The sequence below is a fragment of the Urocampus carinirostris genome, chromosome 20, assembly GCF_059441175.1.
Source record: "Urocampus carinirostris isolate Australia breed hairy pipefish chromosome 20, RoL_Ucar_1.0, whole genome shotgun sequence".
NCBI classification, from domain to species: domain Eukaryota; kingdom Metazoa; phylum Chordata; class Actinopteri; order Syngnathiformes; family Syngnathidae; genus Urocampus; species Urocampus carinirostris.
The window spans coordinates 17,693,790-17,714,909 of NC_142368.1; the positions used below are offsets into that span (position 1 = coordinate 17,693,790).

The following is a 21,120-nucleotide window of genomic DNA, read 5'->3' on the forward strand; positions in this document are numbered from 1 at the left end:
ATAGTCCGGAATATACGGTAGCGGTCCGACAAACGTTTCTCGCCATGCCATTTGTTTCAGTGGTTTGTTTTTTTTGGTCTTGAGTCTTGAATTGAACTTCATCTGTATGAACCCTGAACTAAATGTTACGGCTTCCTCTTTGAACCTCCTTTAGGGTGACAGTGGCGGTCCTCTGGTGTGTAATGCGCACAACAGGTTCATCCTACAGGGCGTCACATCTTGGGGTTTGGGCTGCGCCAATGCAATGAAGCCCGGGGTCTACGCACGGGTCTCCAAATTCGTGGACTGGATCGATCGAACCATCAAAGCTAACTGAGGTCACCGAGATTGTAAATTCACCTCGTCGGAAATCGTTTCTTTATACAGCAACTGGAATAAACACTGGGGATATGTCAAAGTTTTTTGTTTTTCTGGTTTATTCCGCCAAACCGACCTTTTACTTCTCGTAATTTAACAAATGAACTTCGTGATCAAAATCACAAAATTAAATGTCCTTATTCATTTCTTGACAATAAAGGACACAACGGAAAGATCATCTGACTAAAACGGCAGCTGCTATCATGCTAATGCTACATACCTGAAGCCTGTGATTACCAATGTACAACTACAATTTCAGTGTTTCCCATACTAAATAAGAGTGACTGGTAGTCCCGCCAGAGTCTCATAAACTTGTACTATTAAAAGATAAAGATATATTTTTAAATATGTTTAAATGTGGAGTTATTTAAACTAACTATATAATATCTCGTTATATAAAAGATCGCAAATGGCATGGTGTCCTCTTGATCGCTTTTCCATGATTTTAAATTCAAAACGTACGCCATTTTCTTCCAAGCAGGCAAGCCCACAGATACCCCAAGACTGTCCACCCGCCAGGGTCTCATAAAAATTCTATGGGAAACACTGAAGAAGAACAAAAATAAATATTACAGATCCAGGTAAGGACTTCAGACGCTGGCAGGGTCTTTGTTGGTGGAGATGTCGCTGTCGATGTTGGAAAGGAGCTTGCCGGACAACTGTTGTTCTATGGCTTTGTGCTTCATCCTAAACATAGCCAGAGGCACACAATGGTCACTCTACCAGAGCAGGTCAAAGGGAATACATGAGCCTTAGCAAGTTAGCACAACCACATTAGAACTGTATTTGAGATGTGACCAACTCACTTTTCTGGGTGTTCCACATCGTCGATAGTGTCCGGGAGCGGGACCCCGCGGGTTTCGGGAAGCATCAAGACCAAACCGCCGGCCAAAAAAGCGAGGAAGCCTAAAATAGTACCAAGGTTAGCTACTCTGACCTAGCTGCAGTCGCCTGGCACAAAGTGGTACTGTAGCAAACGTGGGCTGACCAAAAATGATCAGGGGCAGCTCCAACCAGATGACTGCTAGCCGGTAGAGCAGGAACGGGGCCACGATACCCCCAATGTCGCACAGCGTGGAACACACCGACACACCTAGATTCCTGAGATCACGGCACAGCGTTAGAAACCGAGCAAAAGCTTCCACCGCTGGAAACAGAATCTTAACTGGAAAAAACGAAGCAACCTGGTCTAACTAAATAGCCAGATAGAAAGCTAGCTAGCTATAAACTCAATAACTCAGTAACTAGCAAAACAGATACAATGTTAGCTAGGTAGCATGCTAAATAGCTAAAAAGGTGGGAAGATAGCTACAAAGCTAAAAGGTTAGCCAGAACGCTAGCTAAAAAAAGTCACAATTTTTGCTCATTCACTTTATAAAACCAATGATTTGATTCAGGAACAAATACCTTAAGGTATTGAGAAGGCGTTATAAGGTCTTTTTCAACTTTTTACGTCGTGAGATCACACTGAAGACGGTTCTCAGTTTTGCAGTTCTAAATTTAAGTTCCCTCATAAAAGACATACAAACATCTAAGCGCAACAACACCTGACCCAGGAACAAATACCTTTTAGGTCGGGAATCAAGAACAATCCTACCCTGCACCAGACGTCTTTTGGACCTTAGAATTCAGACTGAATCCGGTTTGGTCTCTCATAGTATCGATTTAGTCCAGGAATAGATGTCTCAAATTGGGTCGCGGTCCAAATTGAGTCACAATGAAGTCATCTTTTCAACGCCTTCAAAGTTTTCTAGGTCTTTAATCTGTTTTCAAGCAAGCTGAGATCACGAACACCAGTTCTCAAGACAAAACCCTGGTTCTATGTCAGTTTAGTTGTTCCTTTAGAGCTAAGTTTTAGTTTGTGTAAAAAGTATACAAACACTAATTAATTTAATTAATCTTTTCACTGATTTTTTTAATAAATGTTTACCTGATTATGTGAATTTTGTTGTTAGATTTCATATGAATTGTAGAAATAAGCTCGAGCTTCTTTAAACTTCTGCAAAGACACCCATGTGCCTTAAACCCATGACTTTTATTTAAAGTAAAAGAACATCAGCATAGGTTTTCTCAATGTTCTCTGGTTGATTAATGATAATGAGCATATCCAACTCCAGTGGGTGCCTTGTGAGTGGCACCTTCCTTTGGCGACATCTAGTGGACATATTTAAAATTTCAGTTTGTTGTTTGACGTCCATTTTTCTCTTGTGCATCTTTTGTCTTGCAGGCCAAATAAAATGATGTGGCAGGCCGCATTTGTCCATAATTTTGACACATGTGTCTTAAAAAGGGACAGTGTGTATTATTTACCGCCTCCTAGTTATTCAAATGATTTAAAAAAAATAAGCAAAAACAACACAAACTATCATAAAAACATGCCTCTTTTTAAAAAAAAAAAAAAAAAAAAAAACTTGGGTCGAAATTTTTTGCAATTATTAAACTTAAAACCTGGAGGTAGCTGAAATATTTGTCCGTCATCCTGCTGCTATGGGTATACCCGAAAAACTAAAACCTTACAAGAAGTTGGGAAATAAGAAGTTAAATTATATGGTTTAGCGACTTTGAGAGTCCGTAATTTGGATTCGGTCTTGTGCTTTCTAAGCTCTTTTTTCGGATGCACTACACAATTCAGCGACATCTAGTGGTCAAATATTTCCTGACTTTTGCCAAAATAGCATACATCATAGTTAAATACTTTGTTAAAAATCTACCTGGGATAGGAGGAAACATGCTGGCCTGGACAGGGATGGGCGCCACCAGGCTGTACTTGCCCAAGACACACCACAGGAAATGGTACCCCTACGACCCTAGTGGTTAAGGAATCCAACCACCCACCAACACACACTAGATAGACTTATTACAGACACTGCCCTACTTACGAACAAGATAAATTCTGGACGACTGTTCGTAAGTTGAATTTGTTCATAAGTTGCTTCAGTGCTATATTTTGTATGTTTAAGGTTCATATAAGTAACCTGTATTGTTTTGTACTAAAAAATAAGCATTTCATCAAATCATATGCTCTATAAGGATAAATTAAGTGAAGTTTAACTTACTTTTGGGGGATGGGCTTCAAGAGTTAGGCGATCCAACCATTTTTTTCAACCGCCCCAAGCTTCCTTATTCCACTTTCATTTGAAAAGAAACGTCTCGCCTCTTTACACTTTACAACAAACGTATTGAATGGATGCACGAAATATTAAACATTAGAAACGTTCTTAGCGCACTGGAGATACAGTATAGAATGTTTACACACGAACTAGGAAGAAAAAGCGGATTTTTTCTTCGGTGTGGATGCTGGGTGACCTCTCACAGCGCCACACGCCGGTAGTGGTGGAAAGAAGCACTACAGTACTGTCCTCTACTCGGAAAAAGGTGCACACAATACAAAATATATTTTTCGACATCCCGAAAAAAACGTATCTATGGTTTTTCGTAAGTTGAATGGTCGTAAGTAAGGGAACGTCTGTACATTCAGGCTTAGGTTTTTCTTTTCTCTTTCTAAGTGAACAAGCATGTCTATATGATCAGTACTTAATACGCAAAAACTGAACCTGCATTACAAAGATTATCCAGAACAAAGAAATTTCTCCAGAGACTGAACTGAGAGCTAACCAATGTTCCCTCTAATTTTCCACGGGTCTGAGCGTTCACACAAAATCGCTTGAAACAACAGTGAGAAACCATAATCCCAAGTGTGGCAAGATAATGAATTATCAAACATGTCCAAAACTTGACAACAACTTACATTTTGCTGAGTTTCCGGCAATGCAAAAACTTCTTTCACTTTTGAATGAATTAACTAATGTACGATTGCAAAGGTGGCAGGGCCTACAAACGTCATTTTTTTTTTACAACAATTTTTTCACAAGATTTCCATTTCTTTTTTTCCTGGTATCTTTTGTCGCATAATACTAACATTTTTGGGGGCTTATTTAGTCGGTCGCACGATACACAACTCTATTTAAATACATTTTTGAGTGGAAGTACAATGTTGGCAACAAGATTGACTTGGTATAATTGGAAATTATTTGAATGCAACAAACTTTTTCTTCTTTTTCCCTGTTTTTTTTCCATTTTTTTAAATTCCTTTAAATCTCATTGTGTTTATTCTTTCTTAGTTACTATTTTCTTTTTGTTCTCTATTGACTTTTTTTCCTTTGTTTCTTTCTTTTCTTTTTTTCTGGCTTTTTTTCTGAATTTTTCTCTTCCTTTTGTTTCTTTTTTTTCTCAAATTTTCCTTACTTTTTCAATTTGGTATTTTTTTCTTTTTGTTCTATTTTACCTCCCTTCCTTTAAGTCATTTTGTGCTTAATTTTACAAAATATTTGGTCGTGAAGGGATGAAAGAAGCAAAAACAACCTGAAGAGCCGTTTGGGACCCAAAAGAGCCGGTTCCTTTTAGTGAGCCGAGCCGAAGAAGCCGGTTCTCAAAAAACTCTACTGACTTTACTCAACTTCGTTCTACTTTGGCATTGACTTAAAAATACCGCATTTAGGACACAGCGTCAGGGGAACCCGTGTAGTTTTACCTTCATGCACTTTGACTTAATTTGCTTCTTAATTAGCAATTTCGAGCCCTGATTCTTGGGAGCTGGCTAGATTTTCTTGTGCGCGGAAAAGCTCTGGGCAGTGCGCAATTGCGCACACACGGAGCTTAGAGGGAACATTGGAGCTAACCCCCCAATAACTTACCAGAGCTATATGCCAGTGGAACAAGGTTTTATCGATTGATTGCAGCATATGCGCAATCATTTTGAATCACAATTAGTTGCCATAATTATTGAGCAGCACTCCCTGCTGAGCAGTCATTTTGTTTATCATGGCTTAACATGCTGAAGTAGTTTTTGAGGCATAAATGTTTGAGACGACAGTTTTACCTGACAAAAGTTGGGTAAAGTTCCGTGTTGACAAAGACGACCATCTCGAAAGTCATCGTGATGCCCAGACGGCCCACGCATGCCACGGCGGTCTTCAGCCAACCTGCCGACATCCTACAGAGCGTTAGCCAGAGTTTCCGAAGCAAAGAAAAATATTTCCACTCACCGTCATTGAGGAAAACGCAAATGAAGCAGGCGGCGCCGGCCACGGCGTTGGCGGCGGCGAACGGGAGCCGTCGGCCCACACGTTCGATGGTGAAGAGGATGAGGAAGGCGGCGGGGAACTCCATCAAGGAGGAAATCAGGAAGCTGATGTAAACGTTTCCTCCCATGATGCCCAGACGCATGATCAGACCCTGGTAGACCACGGCGCTGGTGAACCTGCAGTCAAACCGTAGCGCTGAGTCGACAAAGTTGAGTTTAAACTTCTGTGATTGTTTTTCCGATGCAGAGTTTGGTTGGTGTCTTTTTGAAGGTGTCACAACAAAAGATGGTGGGTTACATTAAGCTAACAATCTAAGAATTATGTGAAAGCCTGAACAAAAGCTGCAAGACATTTCCAAAATGATACCAAGCCAGAATATCCATCCATCCATCCATTATCTGCACCACTTATCCTCAGTAGGGTCGCTGGGGTGCTGGAGCCCATCCCAGCCATCTTCGGGCAGTAGGCAGGGGACACCCTGAAGCCAGCCAGTCACATGGCACACAGGGACAGACAATTTGCTCGCTCATTCACACCTAGGTACAATTCTGACCGGCCAATTAACCTGAAATGCATGTCTTTGGAATGTGGGAAGAAACCGGAGTGCCCAGAGGAAACCCACGTAAGCACGGGGAGAACATGGAAACCCCGCACAGGAAGGTTGGTAGCTGGATTTGAACCCATGACCTCAGAACTGTGCCGCACATGCGCTAACCACCGCGCTGCCGTGCTGCCCTAGCCAGAATATCAAGGTATCAAAATTCAGTCTGTGTTCTGGTATCATGCCCCAATACTATCTATCTATATCTATCTATCTATCTACCCTGGTCATATCTCTCGAGAGGGGTGACAGACAGCAAGACGAACACATACAAAAATAAAGAAAATTAAAAAGGGAGAAAGTAGCAAAAGACACACACAATTTTTTGGACCATGGCCAACCCAAATGCTCAAACAAGTTAAGCACCTCACCACCCAAGTTGGTCATGCTTTCGTCCCTCCAGATGAAACGGGACACAAGAAAGCGGCCATGTCACTCGGGTCATACAACACACTCTTCTGTTCAACAGCAGGGCCCGACAGCTTTCACTGGTTTACCCCTGCCGCATCATACGGGTGCCCTGCCCATCCCTTAGAACGCGTCGAAACATCCCACTATCCTTTCACAACACCTCTCCACTCATTCCTATCACCAACAAGAGCACTAGCTTTCACAAGATTTAGACCGCTTTCCTGCAGTGCACTCATAACACTATCCATCCACATCAATTGCGGCCTTCCTCTTGGTCTCCTTCCATTTCCTTCTGCTCTGTAGATCCTTTTCAACATTTGCTCCTCATCCATCCTCTACATGTGTCCAAACTAACCGAGTACTCTCTTATCACACGCTTATTGAAAATTCAACAAAGTCATCCATCCATTATCTTCCGCTTATCCGAGGTCGGGTTTTAGGGGCAGCAGCCTTAGCAAGGAAGCCCAGACCTACTTACCCCAAACTACTTAGTCAAACTAGTCTGACAGGATCCCGAAAAGTTTTTGGACTCAGTCTCTCAAGTTATGTTTATTTGTATAGCCCTTGATCACAAGGAGTCTCAAAGGGCTGCACAAACCACAGACTATTATGACACCATCCCCTGATCTAAAACCTACATGAGGGCAAGGGAAAACACAAAAACCTCAGTCAAGTCATGCTTATTTGTATACCCTTAATTACAAGTCTCAAACTGGTGCACAGATAACAGACTTGCAAACTACAGACTATTATCACACCACCCCCTGATCTAAAACCTACATGAAGGCCAAGAAAAACTCAAAAAACTCAACATGAGGAAACCTTGAGAAGGGACCACACATGAGGTAATCCCCCCTCCAGGATGACCAGGCAGTAACAGATAACAAATAATACACAGATATTGTCAACAGGAAATATAGGTCATTCATAAGTTATAGAATAGAAGTGTGTTTTAAGCCTAGATTACGCGTGTCCTGGGTCATCCCTGGAGCCTCCTGCAGGTGAGACATGCCCGAAACACCACTCGAGAGAGATATCCAGGAGGCATCCTTATCAAATGCCTGAGGCCACCTTAGCTGGGTCCTTTCAACGCAAAGGAGTAGCGAATCTTCACTAAGACCCTCAAGGATAACAGAGCTTCTCACCTTATCTCTAAGGGAAGCCAGCAGGCTCACGGAGGAAATTTATTTCAGCCTTTTGTTTCCAGGATCTTGTTCGTTCTGTCAAGACCGACAGTTCGTAACCATAGGTGATGGTAGGTATGCATACCGACTGGTAGATTGAGAGCTTTGCCTTTCACCTCAGATCTTTCTTCACCACGTCGGACCGGTACAGGGGCCGCATGACGGCTGACACTGCACAGATCCATTTGTCGATCTACCGTTCTGTCCTACCCTCGCTCTTGAACAAGAGAACCAGAGATACTTAAAATCCTCCACTCGGGGCAGGATCACATCCCAGACCCGTGAAGGGTATGCCACCTTTTTCCAGCCAAAAACCATGGTCTCGGACTTGGAGATGTGTTTTTTTATCCCAGCCCCTTCACACTTGGCTGCGAACTGCTCCAGTGAGAGCTGAAGATCTCAGCTTGGGGAAGCCAAAACTACCACATAATTAGCAAAAGGCAGATATTTGATGCTGAGGCTCCAAAACCGGCCCCTTTAAACACCACGGCTGCGCCCAGGAATTCTGTCCATAAAAGTTATGAACGGATCGGTGACAAAGGGCAGCCTTGGCGGAGTCTGACTCCCACTAGAAACAAATCCGCCTTACTGCCGGCAATGTGGAACAAACTCTGGCACCAATTATACAAGGACCGAAGAGCCCTGATAAGACTCTCCGGTACCCCATACTCAAAAGGCTCCACAAGGAACACTGTCTTCTCCAAATAAAAAAAAACACGTGTAGACTGGATGGGCAAACTACCATGCGCCCTCAAGCAATGTTCGCTGTAATTTTCCACGGGTGTGAGTGTTCACACAAAGTCGGTGAGCAACGCTTGAAACAACAGTGAGCAACCATAATCCCAAGTGTGGCAAGATAATGAATTATCAAACATGTCCAAAACTTGACATCATGTTACACTTTGCTGAGTTTCCGGCAATGCAAATTTTTTTTCATCTTTTGAATGATTTGACTCATGTACTATTACAAAAGTTGTACGGCCTGCAAACGTCGTTTGTTCTTACAGTTCTTTCACAAGATATCCATTTCTTTTTATTTCCTGATATATTTTGTTGCATAATATTAACATTTTTGGGGGCTTATTGAGTCGGTTGCACGATACACAACTGTATTTAATCAAATTTTTTAGTGGAAGCACAATGTTGGCAACAAGATTGACTTGGTAGAATTGGAAATTATTTGAATGCAACATACACTTTTTCTTCTTTTTCCCTGTTTTTTTCTTTTTTTTTTAAATTCCTTTAAAAAAAATCTCATTGTGTTTATTTTTCCTAGCTGTTACTTTTTTCTTTTTGTTCTCTGTTTACTTTTTTCCTACATTTCTTTCTTTTCTTTTTTTCTGGCTTTTTTCTAAATGTTTCCTTCTTTTTTTCTCTTCCTTTTGTTTCTTTTTTTCTCAACTTTTCACTACTGTTTCATTTTGGTATTTTTTTCTTTTTTGTTGTATTCCCCTCTTCCTTTAAGTCATTTTGTGCATAATTTTACATAATATTTGGTCATGTTGGGATTAAAGAAGCAAAAACAACCCGGAGAGGCGTTTACAACCCGAAAGAGCCGGTTCCTTTTAGTGAGCCGAGCCGAAGAAGCCGGTTCTCGACAAACTCTACTGACTTTACTCAACTTCGTTCTACTTCGACTCGGCTTCAAAATACCGCATTTAGAACACAGCGTTAGGGGAACCCGTGTATTTTGACCTTCATGCACTGTAACTTTGACTTAATTCGCTTCTTAATTAGTCATTCTGAGCCCTGATTTTTGTGCGCTGGCTAGATTTTCTTGTGCGCTGAGAATGTGCGAGCAGTGCGCAATTGCGCACGCGTGCAGCTTAGAGGGAACACTGCCCTCAAGGACCCTGGAGAGGGTGTAGAGCTGTTCCACTGCCAGGACAAAAACCTTACTATTCCTCCTAAATCTAAGATTCAACTTCCTGACGGACCATCCTCTCTTGTACCTCCAAATAGACCTTACCAAGGAGGCACAAAATAAACAATCACCCAAATTCCCCAAACGTGAACTATGAAAACTAACCAATTGTAGCTGAGAATGAAGGTGTGCTTCCTCATGTTGGGTGTTCGGATGAGGTCCATGAAGGTGGCTGTGGACGATGTGTCGGCATTGTCGTCGGCCAGCGTCTATGACCAAGCAGAAAGAAATTAAAAAGTTATGTATTGTTTGTGTGAGGACACCTGAGTCAAAACAGACCTCAATGTTTTTACTGAGAGTCTTGCCGTTTTCCTTGGCCATGGCCTCAGTGATGGCTACAGCCTGGGACTTCCTGTTCTGCGATAGAAGCCACCTAGGAGATTCTGGGATGAACCTGACAATATGGCAATATGCGAAAAATAGATATAAAGGATGAGTCTAAAGAAACATGGGTGAAAAAGTCAGTTCTAGGAAAATACCTCAAATCCTTGATTCCCACTATTAGTTCACAGAGAAAGTTTCAAATTCCACGGTGAATCTCCAAGTTCAGAGAGAAGTTACATGGTTTAAGGTAATATTTATAGATCCCAAGTCAAAACTGTAGCCAAAGTAATGTTTGTCGTTGAGGGATAAAAAGTTTACTTCCCTATATTGTCATGATTCTACACTCTTGTTTTTGTGTCTTTCTCTCTCACTTGATCTTAACATATTTGGTCACTCGCTTCCAGGTCCTATTTTACTCCTCACAACTGGTGTCACTTGTCTGGAACTCCCCGCGGTTTTCCTCCCGTTACGACTCGTCTTCTTTCCGTTATCAGTACTACTTCTTGGTTCCTTGCTAGTTCGTTGCCTTTCTCATCACGTTGCAGGCAACACTGTCACAACGCTCATGTCTACTCAGTGTACTGAACCCTTGTTTGAGCTCCCAGACGATGAATACCACCTAACGAAGAATTGGACTGTCAACTTTGCAGCTTGGACTCAAAGGATCTTTGATCTTTTCTTCCATTTGGTAACGGTAGTTTGCCTCTGATGCTCTGGATACAGTTGCCTCGCCTCCTACACGAGCATTGCACTAGTAAAGAAAAAACGTTTGATTGTACTAATCTGTGCTTCTCCATCGTTGTTCCACAGAATCCACATCATTCAGAGATAGCGCCTGACATATTTGAAATTTTTCTAGAGTAAAATTACAGTACCAGTACAGTCCCCGTTAAAGTTACTGATACCTGAGAAAGGTAAGTGTGTCCAACTTCTTGAGTAAAGTTTCTACTTTAGTGGTTGAATCGCTAATTTATTGGTAGTATGAGAAATGTTTTTAGTTCATCATTGCTCCTTGTTCTCAGGTTGTAAACAATATTTCTGGTTTCAGGGTAAATGTAAAGTAGGCTTAAACGTATTTACTTAAGGTGTGTATTTCTAATCAGTTTGATGTTCTTTTTGACGTCTCGTAGTCTTCCTGTCTTTGTTTAAAGGTGTTGGTACTTTTCCAAGGGGGTGGTCTTTTGTCTTAACATACCAGTACTTTTCCATGTCTTGTGATCTCAATAAAACACAGAAGCAGACAGGGGATGACCGAGATTGAGTAAGAGAGTATGGATCTCATCCCCTTGGTTGCAACTGGTTTAAAAACTTAAGTCTTTGCATGGTGCATTTTCTTCTACGGTTAGCCAATATTTTTTTTAGCTCTCCCACACTTCAGTGGTCGTTTTAGACCCAACAGTAAAGTTCTGAGTTCCTTCCTTAGTTTATTGTTCTTTTGTAAATTTTTCAGTGCCTACAGAGATTGGTACAGTGTATAGTTTTTAGTTCCTTAGTCACGTGTTCCTATGTAAACATATCAGTTTCTAGGGAACCTTTCAGAGTTCCTCACTCCAGCGATTCCTGTTAAGTTTCAAGTTGCTTCCTGAACTTCTCCCCACCACCCTTTTGTACACATCTCACCAGTAGTATAAGATGTAGATGAAGTACGGAATGGTGATGACCACCTGCAACCAGCGCCAGTCGCTGATGAAGTAGGCCAGCAGGGGAAGCACCAGGAGGCCCACACTGAAGAACATCTGGTACAAAACCCCCACCGTTCTCCTAGACTCCACACCCACGATCTCTGTGACTGAGAGACAGGAGCGCTAGCTCGGTATCGCTTTACAGACATTTTCAAGGTGGCTGGTAATAAACGATACCTACTCAGAACGTATCCCGCCATCCATCCACCCTTCACGCCGAACCCGAAGAGCGCCCTGAAGATCAGCATGGACACATAGTTTGGTGCCAGGGCCACTAAGATCCCCGCCACGCCGTTGAAGACATTGGACATCACAAAGCTTAGTTTCCTTCCAAACCTGTGCAAAGGGTATAGTGTTCAGTTTTTCATTACCCATCCATCATTCATTCATTTACCGATATTCTCGACAGTATAGGTCAGCTACAGTAAATTAATTATAAAAAGGTGGAAAACAGTTTGTTAGGCCAGAGTTCCAACACCTTAAAGCCAGGTCCATTGAAGACATTCCATTGAAGACATTTCAATGCCAACTAAGGTCTTATATGTGTAACGGGTGTAATAATAATTTTTGTTTTATTGAAATTCCTGCTGAAATATGTGTATAGTTTTTGGTAAGTGTCCTGGAATGATGAGCCCAACAGTGCCACCTGCTGGTATGGGGTGGGGTCTGTTTTGGCTTTTGACATGTGACCGGAAGGCGGGGTTTGTTGGCAGTCTACAGAGCGAGCTGCCAACGGTAAGACACATCTTTTGGTGCTCCACAAAAGAAGTTAATTTTAAACATTTTAACCACAGCTGACAAATCTCTCAACATGCACAGTAATGTGATTGATGTTGTCAAGCTGTTTTCGTTTAGCTTCTGTTGTGCTAAAATATTAATTCCCCTTATAGAGATCAAATAGATCAAAGCCAGCAGAGAAGCTAATGTTGTGACTCATTTAATCTGCAGGTAAATAGTATCCGTTTTTATACTCATTATTGTTCTTATTTCTATTTTCTCATATATATAAAAAGGATGATGTTGGTTAAAATTCGGACTAAAAAAAAATATGTTGAATTCATTGTAAACGTTAAAAAAAACACTATACGATCTCTTGTTAAAAGTATCTTGTTAAAATGAATGTAAAAATGTATTGTGATATTCTAAAATATATGTTATGTATATTGCAAAGAAAGCTCTTTGATATGCTTTTGGGCAGTCTACAGAGCGAGCTGCCAACGAGATCAAAGCCAGCAGAGAAGCTTATGTTGTGACTCATTTAATCTGCAGAAACTGTAATAAAAACCTCATCATCCAGTCCAGCGTGAATGTGGATCTTTGGTGGGACAGGTACACCGCAGTTACATACGTACCATCATGAATTCAATGCCTTTTAAGACTTTTCAAGGATCCGCGGGGGGGACGCACCTGTCCGCCAGGTAACCGATTGCAATGCTTCCCAGCAGGAAGCCGATGTTGAGCATAGCCTGGAACATGTCCATGAGCCAAGCATCGGCACACACCAAGTCAAACTGCGAACCAATGAAATGGTTAGGGTTACTGAGGTGTTTTCCGCACTATAAGGCGCACCGGAATATAAGGCGCACCCTACATCCATGCATTGTATAGAACAGGAATCGAATGCGGGTCGCGGCGACGTGAAGGACGAAGCATAACTACTAAACCACAAGTGATACAGATAACATTTCAAAAGGCATTCGATTTTATCTCATCATGACGGTATTTTTACTCAGGGTGCCAGAAAGTGAATGGAAAAAAAAGAGAAACCTGTCCTGAAAGATATGAATAAACACAAAAAAAGCACGACGAGGGTAACAACTCTTTCAGGAAAACTTTCCGTTGTCTCCATTCTCTAACATTCGTTTCTAGCACTGGGTAAAAATAGTGTAATAATGACAAAAAAAAAATTTGAATGCCTTTTCATATGTTATCTGTGTCACTGGTGGTCGAGTGAATAGGTTTCAGTGCTTTCACCACAGTGACAAGGGTTCGATTCCCGTGCATTTTGATCAGTGATGTTATTCTGGCTGGCAATCAGACCAATGTCAGTTTGAATGGGGCCCTGCACTCGGAGACCCTCGTGAAGAGAAGCGGTTTGGAAGATAGTTTGTTAATGCTACATCTGTGCAACCTGTTCAGCCTTTTTATTTTTTAATTAATAATTGTTTATAAATGCAACTTCCAATGCAGCCTGGTCATCCTTGATAGAGGATTACCTCATGTGTGGTCCCTTCTCAAGGTTTCTTCATTTTCCTCATGATGAGGTTTTTGAGTTTTTCCTTGCCCTCATGTAGGTTTTAGATCCGGGGATGGTGTAATAATAGTCTGTGGTTTGCAATAGTCTGGTCTGTGCAGATCTTTGAGACTTCTTGTGGGGGATTTTCTCTATGTGCGGTTTCTTTCTCAAGGTTTTTTCATTTTCCTCATGTTGAGGTTTTTGAGTTTTTCTTTGCCCTAATGTAGGTTTTAGATCAGGGCATGGTGCCATAATAGTCTGTATTGCTCTTTAAGGCTCCTTGTGATTAAGGGCTGAGCAAAAAAAACATGACTTGACTTGCATGAGGTTTTTGAGTTTTTCCTTTCCCTCATGTAGGTTTTAGATCAGGGGATGGTGTAACAATAGTCTGTATGGCCCTTTGAGGCTCCTTGTGATTAAGGGCTGAGGAAAAAAAAACATGACTTGACTTGCCTGAGGTTTTTGAGTTTTTCCTTGCCCTCATGTAGGTTTAAGATCAGGGGATGGTGTGATAATAGTCTGTGGTCTGTGCAGCTCTTTGAGACTCCTTGAGATTAAGGGTGTCGCAAATAAACATGACTTAATTGCAGCTCATGTTCTACTCGACATGGCCACCTGATGTCACTATTCAATTATCAAGTAGACAGAAAAGGGTTTCACAACTACTCAGTGTCACATCAATAACTGCAATTTTATCAAGAACGCCAGGGAAAAAAAGTCAACATTGACACTCCAGAACAGGCTTGCCTCCGGTTTCATGGACTGATTATTTTTGAGTGAATTTTGAAGTCTGGTGGGTTAGTGTGAATGTTTCGTCAAGCCAAGTCATATTTATTTGTATAGCCCTTAATCACAAAAAGTCTCAAAAGGGCTGTACAGACCCCTATTGCATTTATTTCGATACTAGCAATAGCGGCTGGCGCTGCCCTCTTATAATCATTTAACCGTCAGTAACCACAAAGTAGAGAATAATTCTTTTTGTAGAAAAATACTGTACAGTGAAATCTAAAGGTATTTAATATCGATACCAGGTATCAGGTTTTTAAGAGATATCGGTACTGATGAGATCTGTTTGCACTGCCCTCTAGTGGTGGTCTCTTAAGCATGGCGCTTCTCTCACAATACAAATATTTGGCAAAACAAAAGGTTCTAAAAGATGTTGAATAAAATTGGCAGTAAGGTTTTAGCAATAAAGCTCCTGTTGTACAGGACAATGCCAGTACTGAACTGTCACACAGACATAAAAGTCAAAAACGACTCGGTGTGGCATCAATAACCAAAGTTACAACTTTACAGTAGTGACAAAAAAAATGGTTTATACTTTTCTAGAAATAGGTGTTCCTTCTGTTTTAAGGAGCGATGAATAATTTTTCACAATTCTGAACTATTTTCTTATAGCCTACAGCTCCCCCAAAAATTGGTCTGGTTATCATTAAGTCTTTCAATAAGGGTAATTCCCTCAGAATGATACAAATGTTTTGCACAAAAATAAAGTTTTAAAAGCGATGGTTAATTGCAGCTCCTGTTGTACTCAAAATGGCCACCGGGTGGCACTGTTTTACTGTTGGTTTCATGAACTGATGGCAAATTTTATACAATTAAAATTTAAAGCACAGGTGTCAAACAGGCGGCGCACGGGTAAGATCAGGCCCGCTAAGAGATTGAATACGGCCCGTGAGACAGTGCTGAGAGAAGCACAAGAGAAAAACAAGCTGCAGGTTGAAATATGTCAACTTGATGTTGGCAAAGCCAGGTGCCTCGAACAAAGACACTCTCACTCTGTCTCTTTCACTCTCTGTGTCTCTCTTTTTCTTTTTCCTTTGTTGCTCTTTGTCTCTTTCTCTCTCGGTCTTTTAACCTCTTTTGCTCTAATTTCCTTTTTTCTCTTTTCTCTTTCTCTCTTCATACCCTTCGCGCTCTCTTTTCTCTCCTTCTGTCTTTCCATTTCTCTTTGGATTTCTTTCTTCCTCTCCCTTTCTTTTCCCCCTCTCTCACGACTTATCTTTTGTTTCTCACGCTCTCTCCCCCTCTCCTCTTTTCCCTCCCTCTTTCTTATTTCTTTATCTCTCGTTTTCTTTCTCTTTAAACTACTAGTCCGGCCCCCGACAGAATGTTTGTTCTATCGTGTGGCCCCTGAGTTAAAATGAGTTTGACACCCCTGATTTAAAGCCTGCTACACGCAGTTTGGTTGGTTGTTATGAATGTTTAATCTCTCAAAAATGGCGATAAAGAAGAAACTGGCGCATTGCCTACTATCAGGACAAAGTGGGAGTTGTTTACCAGTAAAAGCTATCCTGGGGAGGAAGATTTCCTTGAATTTAGTGATTTAGAGTAAAGATGATAGTTTGGTAAGCATGTTCTTTATACTAGTTATCTGAATAACTCTTAATATGTTACGTTGTTATCGACGAGCGTGTCTAAAATGTATTTTAAATATTCGTACAAATGAATTTTCCCCAAAAAATACATGTTTTTTCCTCCTTAATTATGCATTTTTTACCCCGGAGAGACTTATAGTCCGGAAAATACTTTTTGACAAATACATTTTTAATAGCATGCGCGAGGAGCATGCTATTGGTATTTTGTCGGGAATGTTAAGTCCCTCTAAAATAGTTACCAGAAATTGGATAATAATTATTTATGTAGAAAAATACTATGGGAGAAATCTAAAGTTATCAAATATCGATACCACGGAACCAGCTTTTTAAAAGGATATCGGTACTGATGATAGCTGCTTGCGCTGCCCTCCAGTGGTCAGTATAATACCAAAGTTGTGCACAATAATAAGGTTCTAAAAACAGTTAAAAAAAATTGGGAAGAAGCTTTAACAATGGTTAATTGATCAGCATGGCGGTTGACTTCTTAGCATGTCGGTTATTATTGTATAGTGACTTGTTTACCTGACTACCCATTTTGCACATCTGGTTAGCCGCTCCTCTTGCACTCTTTGCACTACTGTATAATACTATACATAGCTATAATTATTAGTATATTATTAGTACTTCAATACTCCAACTCAATACATTTTATTTATATCTGTACATTCAAGGAAACTGTGCGGGTCAGATGTATCGACATTTCGTTCTGTATACACGTGTACAAGAATGACAATAAAGTAGATCTGAATCTGAATGTCCGCCTCACAGTTCATAGAATCCCAGGTATTGGCCTCCCTGTGCAAGGTTTGAATGTTCTCTCTATGCCTGTGTGGGTTTTCTCCGGTTTCCTCCCACATTCCAAAAACATGCGTGACTACAAATTGTACCTAGAGTGCGTGTGTGAATCAATGTGAGCCTTGTGATTGGCTGGAATCAGTCCAGGGTGTCCCTCGCCCACTGCCAGTTCAGATGGGCTTCAGCACCCTGTGACCCTAGGAGGTTTGTTCAATTAATGGTCAATGGCAGCTCATGTTGTCCTCATGACCAGCTACTTAGTCTCGCAACCAAAACAATTACCGTATTTTCCGCGCTATAAGGCGCACCTTCAATGAATGATATATTTTTAAACTTTTTCCATACACAAGGCGTACCCCATTATAAAGCGCTATAAGTGCATGCTGGTTTAAGATCAGGTAATTGTGCAATTTTGTAATTGTAATCCTGTGCAGTCCTTCTAGACATTTTTGTGATTAAGGGCGTCATAAATAAATGTGACTTGACTTGACTTGGCTACAGTAGAGGATGCAGTTACGTTATGCAACCGTTAGATGGTGCCGCGCTAAAGGGAATGTCAACAAAACAGTCGGATAGGTCAGTCAAACTTTATTAATAGATAACAAACAAGCTTTCCACAACTCCGTTCACTCCCAAAATGAATAAACAGCCGTTTTATTATTTTCTCTGAGGTAAAGCATTTTCGTGACACATCTTTAACATCTTTGAACAACAGCAAGGCATAACATTTTACTTTTCCTCCATTTAGTCAACACGCAAAAAACGTCCGATACTGTTATGGTAAATTAAACGTTAGTGCAATCGCAATATAGTGACACTCGTAATGTGCAAAAACAACAAGTGCAAAACAATAACAGTAAAGCAATAACATAATAACTGTAAAATGTAAAACGTTGTAGTGGGTTTTACATAATTCACCCATGGAACCATTGTTCAGTTAGCGAGTTCCTAGGGGGACTCTTAATTCTGCTGGCTCAAGCCACTCTCGTGTTCAACTCATTAATGTTGAACTCTCTCGCTGCTGCTCTATTCCCATGTTCTACTGCGTGACTGATCGCCTTGAGTTTAAACTCTGCGTTATAAGCGTGTCCCTTAATAGGAGCCATTTCAGGCTCTTTATACAAACGCACAAATAAAAGAGAATCGTTTTTTAATATTTCCCAGTATGCAGAGCGCACTTCTTCTTCTACGCGAAAAATGGAGTCGGTGGCTGCTTACCGTAAGTTGCGAGACCTTGTAATTCAATATTGATCCATTTATAACGCGCACCGAATTATAAGGCGCATAGTCAGCTTTTTTCAAAAAAATCAGATTTTATGTGCGCCTTATAGTGCGGAAAATACGGTACAACAGGGGACAAAAAATGGTTGGTATTTTCATTCTAGAGCAGGCATACCTCTGTGACAAAAGACCGCCTCCCCTCGTAGTCGTACTCCCACCCGCTGGCACAAGGCTTGGTAGGCATCCCGCTCAGCTCACCTTCCCGGATGTCGCAGCTGAGCGTAGCATTCCAGTCCACATCGTACTGCTCGCAGCTGCTGTACTCTACCTCGCCCGACACGTTGACCACCGGCGTGGTCAACCGCCGGCTATCAGACGTACCGCGGCCACACGATTGCCTCCACTGCTCCGCCGCGCCGTCCCGGCACCAGTGCTCAGGCGTGAAACCCTGAAAAACAATGCCCACGTAGACGCCGGCCCAGGGCATGGACACCAGACAGAGCAAGGCGAAAATGCGCTTCTGGCAGCGGCCGAATTTGCCGACTTCCTCCAAGATGTCGTCGAACGAAGTCATCGTGGTGCTGAGTGGAGAGCGGTCCGGTCGGCTGCATTTTTAAGCGGACGGTTCGGAGCAAAGTTCAGCGGGCCGAGCAGCGGAGCGTTTAAAGACGCACGCTTCGGAGTGTCACATGGGCTTCGTAGCTTCACTTGCAAACACAAACACACGTGGCGCCGGTTCACGGTTACCGGTAAGAGGGCCTTTATTTACCCCGGTGAGGGAAAGTAGGGGATAATGCAAGCAGATGACACTTGATCAACATTGTGGAAGGACACCCAGCAAACTGGCTGTATTTTGGCAACAAAAAATACAAGAAAGCCACTGATTTGTCGGACACGGGTAGCCAAATCTGACAAGCTTACAAGTAATTCAATGACGTGAAGTCAAGGAAAGTAGGTGAGGCTATGCTTCACCTGTCATCAAGGAAGTATAAAATAAAAATTCCTATTTCTTTTACATAGTGGAATCCATACCTCGTCGTCTGGCGTCTTTATGCTTGCTGTGGCATTGTTTTTGATTCGCATTAGACAACAGTGCCTTTGAGTGGTCTAATATTACACACTGGGACTTTAATAATAATATAGAAATAATTTAAGATAATTCACAGGGTTCGTACACCTTTTTTTGGGCAGTTTCAAGCACTTTTTAAGGACTTTCAAAGCCAATTTTCCCAGTACCATTAATAGAAGCTATCCAGTGCCGATCAAAAGAACAGGAGCCTAAACCTTAGTTTTAAACCCTTACTCTATCCCTAACCTTATTTCGGAGCCCTACAATTGGTTTAAGACCCTAATTTGCAGCCCAAACCCTAGCTGTAACCCTATCCCTAATCCGCTTTCAAATTGTAACGTATTTTGGAACCCTACATTCAGTTAAGAACCCTAGTAGAATGAAACCCTAATGTCCCTGATAAGCAGGTAGACACCTTGTATGACTGTCTCCGCTAGCGGTGTGTGAGTGTGTGTATGAATGGGTAAGTGTGAAGCACATTGTAAAGCGCTTTGGGGAGTCTTCAGTGACTTGAAAAGCGCTATGTAAATGCAGAGCATTTACCATTTGATATGGAGCTCAATCTCTAGTCCCTAAACCTACACCTAACCCTAGCCAAACCCTATTTCAGGACCCTAAATTCAGTTTAATACCCTAATCAGGAGCCTAAACATTAGTTTCCAACCTTAAACCCCAATCCTTTTTTTTTAGAAAACGTAAAAAAAGCTTAAAACCCGCATTTGAGCAACTAAATTAAGAAACATGGCAACAATTTCAAGCATTTACAAGCACTTTATCTCCATTTCAAGCATTTTTCAACCCACAAAATATAACAAAAATATTCAAGCATTTTTAAGGATTTCAAGCACCCGTAAACACCCTGATTCCAAAAACACATGTCACATGAATTGGTAACAGAAGTCCTCAGCATCAAAAAGGTTCACTAACTCTGGACAGATAGAAACCGGTAACTACTCAAATGTAAGAATGTAACAAACTGGTGGGTCATTAATAAGGTATTTATTCAAATGAAAAGACATTGGTACATGGAGATTCTTCAAAATAGCAAAAAACGAGCATAAACATGACAAAGAAAACAGGATGATCGCACTTCATTTCTTGTGCTTTTCTCCTGTGCACCACTGTTTTGTCTGTCCTCTTCTGAAAGTCTCAGAAAAACAAAGTAGCGCATGTGCGAATTCCGGGAACACATTTTTTGAGGAGGACCCCCGCACCCAACAAAATAAACAGTACCAGACACTCACGTACCTCGCCACACTTCCTCACAGCTTTGACCAGTAGAGACACACGCGTTACTCCGCGTTTCGGTTCTCTCTGGTTCACTCTTTTGCAGATTTCGGAATGAATTGATTTTGTCTTTGATATTGTATCATGCATTGTGTTCTGTTAGACAGCACACCGAGGGGACAGATAAGGGAGGGCACTCAGTGTTGGGAGGGTGTGACTGTAAGTGTGCCCGACTGTGATAGGCCAGGGTATGCTGTCAGTCAAACACCCGGGTGGGCATGCACAGTCTCCAAATTAAAACAAACTGGGAAGCGGCTCGTTACACTGAAAAGAAATTGATCAATCATCTTGGATTATTATCGGGTTCAGGAAGTAACCTGGGTGGCATCTGGGAGACCGCAGGAGCAGTGCTCCCGGTCCAGCCTACTGCCGGAAAGGCTAATACCTCTCCGAAGCCACCGCTGCGGACCCTGTATCTTGCCAGGTCCATTAGCCATGAATTGGATGACTTGGAGCCACAACTCATGTGAAACCACTACATTCGGGAGAGTCTTATTTTAATCACCAGCTCAGTAGCCTAGATGGTAAGGCGCCCGCTTTGAGACTGGGAGGTTCGGGTTCGCGCCC

The 21,120-nt window shown here is 41.7% G+C and overlaps 2 protein-coding genes across 3 annotated transcripts in view; one reads left to right on the forward strand and one right to left on the reverse strand.

Moving 5' to 3' along the window:
• The window catches only part of plg (plasminogen), a 39,877-nt gene extending 39,480 nt beyond the window's left edge, over nucleotides 1-397 (forward strand). For both annotated transcript variants that reach the window (XM_088324747.1, XM_088324746.1), the window contains exon 19: nucleotides 155-397. In XM_088324747.1, the coding sequence (XP_088180873.1) occupies nucleotides 155-316 (162 nt within the window). In that variant the 3' untranslated portion in view covers nucleotides 317-397. The remainder of the gene's footprint in view (nucleotides 1-154) is intronic.
• slc22a2 (solute carrier family 22 member 2) lies at nucleotides 218-21,055 on the reverse strand. Its single transcript, XM_088324748.1, has 11 exons — nucleotides 18,373-21,055; nucleotides 12,975-13,078; nucleotides 11,749-11,903; nucleotides 11,506-11,674; nucleotides 9,841-9,955; nucleotides 9,667-9,770; nucleotides 5,403-5,617; nucleotides 5,237-5,339; nucleotides 1,346-1,458; nucleotides 1,164-1,263; nucleotides 218-1,044 (listed from the first exon to the last, which is right to left on the reverse strand). Exons 1-11 carry the CDS (start codon nucleotides 18,769-18,771, stop codon nucleotides 948-950), a joined length of 1,674 nt encoding a protein of 557 aa, XP_088180874.1. The 5' UTR covers nucleotides 18,772-21,055; the 3' UTR covers nucleotides 218-947.
• Nucleotides 21,056-21,120: the final 65 nt, after the last annotated feature.